Source organism: Ruditapes philippinarum, unplaced genomic scaffold, assembly GCF_026571515.1.
Source record: "Ruditapes philippinarum isolate M1 unplaced genomic scaffold, ASM2657151v2 ctg3398_1_1_1_1, whole genome shotgun sequence".
Classification (NCBI taxonomy): domain Eukaryota; kingdom Metazoa; phylum Mollusca; class Bivalvia; order Venerida; family Veneridae; genus Ruditapes; species Ruditapes philippinarum.
Window position 1 is genome coordinate 31257 of NW_026852538.1, and position 4607 is coordinate 35863.

Sequence of the window (4607 nt, forward strand, 5' to 3'; positions counted from 1 at the left end):
TTCCATAAACCATCTCTTAAATCAATTGAACTTATTTTTTTATCTTCTAATGTATTTCAGTTTCCAGTTTGCTTAATATTGTTTTTTGCGGAATTGTTCGAGTTAATAGATACTGTTACAGTAGGAGTCTAGAGTCAGATACAGTGATTGGATATAGCCTAAGACATGGTACTCGTTTGGCGATTATTTATAAAGTCTTACGAGAATTTATCAAGTATAGATTTAAAACGATTTTTACAGCACCAATCAAAATTAAAATTTTGTTCGAAGTGACGCCTGACGTCAGACATCATCGGAATTATTGCGTCATATATTTACGTCATAACGTTAGCAACAACGTTACGCTGAGAGGAACATTTGTCCAGCAAGTTTCAACAAGGTAACTTAATATTAATTAATTTATAAATCAACACATCTATACTGTATATTTAAAATTATCAAATAGTTTACATTGCGCTAATCATACCTGAATCATGCCCATAGACCTAAGATCTAATTCTGATACCTCGTGAAATTCAAGAAGAACGTGTACCACAAAGGCTGATACTAGATTTTCTACAATAATAATAATAATAATAATAATGATAATAATAATATAATAATAAACATTTTATTTTATATAAAAATTGTTTGAAAACCAGTTTTATCGTTGTAACAGATGTCCAACTCGTGTTTAAATATTAAAATATTTTTGATAAAGTGTACAGGGGCGTATCACGTTGGGGGCAGAATCTGACCCCCAATCGTCTGTACATATGTATGTAGTAGGCTTTCAACCTTTTTATAACTTTAATTTTGATTGTGGATTTTTTTATAATTTTATCGGTGGTTTTGTATTTGTTATCTTATAGTAGGCCTTAGAGTGTTGAATTTCTTTTTCAGGGATGTAGCAGGGGTCTAGAGGCAGGGTGGGGTGGGGTGTCCAAACAATGATACTGCCACCTGTGGTCTTTTTCGGATTTATTGCCATGTTGTTTAGTTTACACCTATTATCAATTTCACTTTAAGGGTTCCCCGAATCACTTCATTTTTTTAGTTGATACAAATGGCATATTATTAACGTAGAAAAGGAAAAAGTATAGGACCTAATACAAACCCTTGAGGGACCCCTGATTTCACTGTTCCACTATTTGAATGATTATTTTCATATTTGACAAACTGTGTTCTATTTTCAAGATATTATTTAAAGAGTTTTATTAAGGTGTTTGAGAAGTTTAACTATAAAACAATATGTTGTGATCTATCAAATCAAATGCCTCCATTGGGTCTAAAATTACTGTGCCTATCAAACAACCCTCATCTATATCATTAAGGAAGGATTCTATGAGTCGTATTAATTAAAACTGTTTGACAAGAATGATTTTTTTCTGAAAGCCGACTGACTTTCAAAGAGTCTGATAATGGTTAAAGCATCTATCCATGCCACCATTGCAGACAAAAATCATCCGGCATATTATAGTCAGTACACATATGTGTGACAGAGACTGAAATGAACAATTCTTCAATCATGGCTAATAAATAACGCTATGGGAATTTAGTTTTCATGTAGACATAAATAAGTCCCAGAAAATGTTGTTGCAGTCAAATCATTTACATGCGGAAGAATAAAACAAGTTCATTACAATCTACATTTCGTTTTACGTCATGGTCAAGAATGATATTCTTATACATTATCTAGCATTTATCTTTTTTTGCTTTGTTGAGAAAAATAAACTGATGTTGTGTTTGCAATTAATAAAAATTTATAGATTAATGACAGAATTGATAACTTAATCAGACAACAAAATATACAATTTAAGATCTAGTAGCTCACGAAAAGATAATGTATTAGGGACAAGACCTAAAACAAATTATATTAAAGACACATTTTCTTATCATGGCATAAACATTTGGAACAGTTTACATTCACATATTCGCAATGTTGACAATCTTAAGTGTTTTAAAGAAAAATACAAAACATCTTAAAATGAATGAATGAATGTGAGTGAATGAGTGAGTGAGTGAGTGAGTGAGTGAGTGAGTGAGTGAGTGAGTGAGTGAGTGAGTGAGCGAGCGAGTGAACGAATGAATGATGTATATACATTACCGGTATGTTTAAACGAATGGTTGAGTGTCTGCCAAAAGTATATGAATGTCAATCACTGATAATTTAGTTAAATAAACAAATTGAGGTACCATATTCTAGAAAATATACATATTATACATGTTTTAAAGCCGTTTTATTTTTATTCCTAAATGCATGTTCTGCTGTTGTTGTTTTTTCCATTTCAGAAGGCCACATTGGAAATAAAATATATATATAATTGCTTATGTTACCTTCTCTTAATAAAGATATTATTATTCTCTTAATAAAGATATTATTATTATCATTAAAGTCGCCCGGTGTTATTATTATTATTATAGGTGCCCGCTATTGTATAGTTGTCTAATTTAAGTTTAATTTCTATCTCTCTTTTTTTCTTTAACCACACAAAAATTAAAAATGTTCAACCACTGGACATTGGTGGCAGATTCATATTGTTGAAATATCATATAATTTCTATTTATACTACAATGTATTTAACCATGAAACTACTGATCTAGTGTAAAAGTAATCTGTAAGTTTATTTGAAACATAAAAGTTAGCTTGTAAAATTTGTTGAAGGGTTATATTTCGTTTTGTTTCATGTCACAAGGTCGTAAAACATTTTGTTCTACTTTCAGAAGCCAAATTGTCTAAATCAGTAACAACCCGTATTTTTCCGGACACAATTTGGGTTCGGAAACCCGTGTTCACCACACGAAACAAAATCTGGTTCCCACACAGAGGCTGTAAGAATCTTGTTCTTCCGCGTCGTGTACATGACTTTCAGGAACCAGCGAATAAATACATAAGCGCAACTGTAAACTCGTTATCAAAAGAACCAATCAAGATTGGAACATCCGTGGACACAGGTATGGAAGAGTTTTCAAATAAATTACCAGGTTCCGATGCGGATATAAACATGAATATCGAGAGGGTTACAAGCAAAAAGTTTGAAACAGAAAATGGTAAATTGATAAAAGAAGAGAAAATACATAGGTCTCAAGGTTGTATTTATAACTATATAAAAGATGCTGAAGATGAACTGGAGAGTGATGAAATCAATAAAGACACTGCTGTCAATAACGAAACGGAGGATGGTAATACTCTTGCAGTAAATAACGAAACGGATAAAACACGTTTAAACAAACAAGACACGGATAATATATCTAATAAAGAAAAAAGAAATGAACTATCATTCAATATATGCACTGATGACATAGAATATAGTATTGAAAAGTTGGCCAATAATTTAACAAATCATGCATTTTGGAAATACAACAAAAACAATAATTCCCTGTGTGACAATAACGCTCGTAATTTGCTAGCAAGCGTTGCCCCGACGTACATCATGGAAATGCCCAGAATTCAACGAAGATTTAAAACCATTCGATATATTCCGGTCACAGATACAGAACACTTATATCATGAACATCCAGAAAAAAATGTAATCATCCCAAGTTCAAGCAGTTATGCTTATATAAGAAAGAAAAGAAATCCACCAGAAAATCAGGCTGGTTGACTTACTTGGTATCTTGGTCGTGTAAACTTGGCGCTGTAGGGATGTTGGTCATATTTGGTTTTTGTTTGTTCGAGAAGTACAAAGATAAACGATTATACACGTAATATTGAAGTTAAAAAATAAATATTTGAATATCATTCTTCGTGTTCTTTATTCATCAACTTGTATTCCATTTATGATATATGCAAGATAAAAAATGTTTGGCAATATTAAGCCGGGGCCATTTAACTGTCCAGTGGACTTTCCTTGGCAATTATTCGTTTCAAAAGTAATGAATACGGCCAGGGAAGTATGCTATTCGTATAGATATGAAACATATTCGCGAAGCACCTTCTTATAGCCCCGAAGGTAATATGGTCATTATGAATATAAAAGATTGAGGTTCTTATCTAACTCGTGAATATTTTTCAGTACTTGTACAATGGCGTGATAAGATTCGACTGAAAGTATAGAAATAACCACAACGTCATTTCAATCCCCACGTTATAGAAAACAACAACAATTTGATATACACATATGTCCAATTGGTTAGTTTCATTCAGCGTGAAATAATGTTTGTTTCCCAAAATTTGACTTAGAAACTAAGATATTTGCATATGAAATTGACCTACAAATGATAGAGTGGCAATCAGTTTATAAATTTTAGTAAAAGCTAAAAAAAAATCGTCCGCCTACAGTGCAAGTAGGGTTATAAATTTATTTTCACTGATCTCCTCCGCGATATATCTTGCATCTTCATCAACTATGGCTTTGACAGTGCTGATGCCTTTTTCAGAGGTAGCTGAAATTGGCCGGCCAGGACGGAGATTATCCTTAACTCCCTTAAACATTTGACACCTACCTGACAATTGTACGATATGGAACGGCATTTTTCCATAAACTAAATCTAGACAATGTTTATTTCTGACAGGCATTTACCCAATAACCCATGAATTTTGCAAAAAGCACTTTGCTCCTCTCTCAAATCACAATGCAACTAAGCCCTATTTACAACCAGTATACAAAACCACATGTACATGTGTA

The 4607-nt window shown here is 32.4% G+C and overlaps 1 protein-coding gene across 1 annotated transcript; it reads left to right on the plus strand.

Annotated features, from left to right (window-relative positions):
• Positions 1-326: 326 nt before the first annotated feature.
• Positions 327-3670, plus strand: LOC132716487 (uncharacterized). Its single transcript, XM_060699774.1, has 2 exons — positions 327-379; positions 2704-3670. The coding sequence occupies exon 2, from the start codon at positions 2937-2939 to the stop codon at positions 3582-3584; it is 648 nt and encodes a 215-aa protein (XP_060555757.1). The 5' UTR covers positions 327-379; positions 2704-2936; the 3' UTR covers positions 3585-3670.
• The last annotated feature ends 937 nt before the right edge of the window (positions 3671-4607 follow it).

Coding starts and splice junctions, on each gene's coding strand:
- LOC132716487 (XM_060699774.1), top strand. CDS start 2,937: ATGGAAGAGTTTTCAAATAAATTACCAGGTTCCGATGCGGATATAAAC.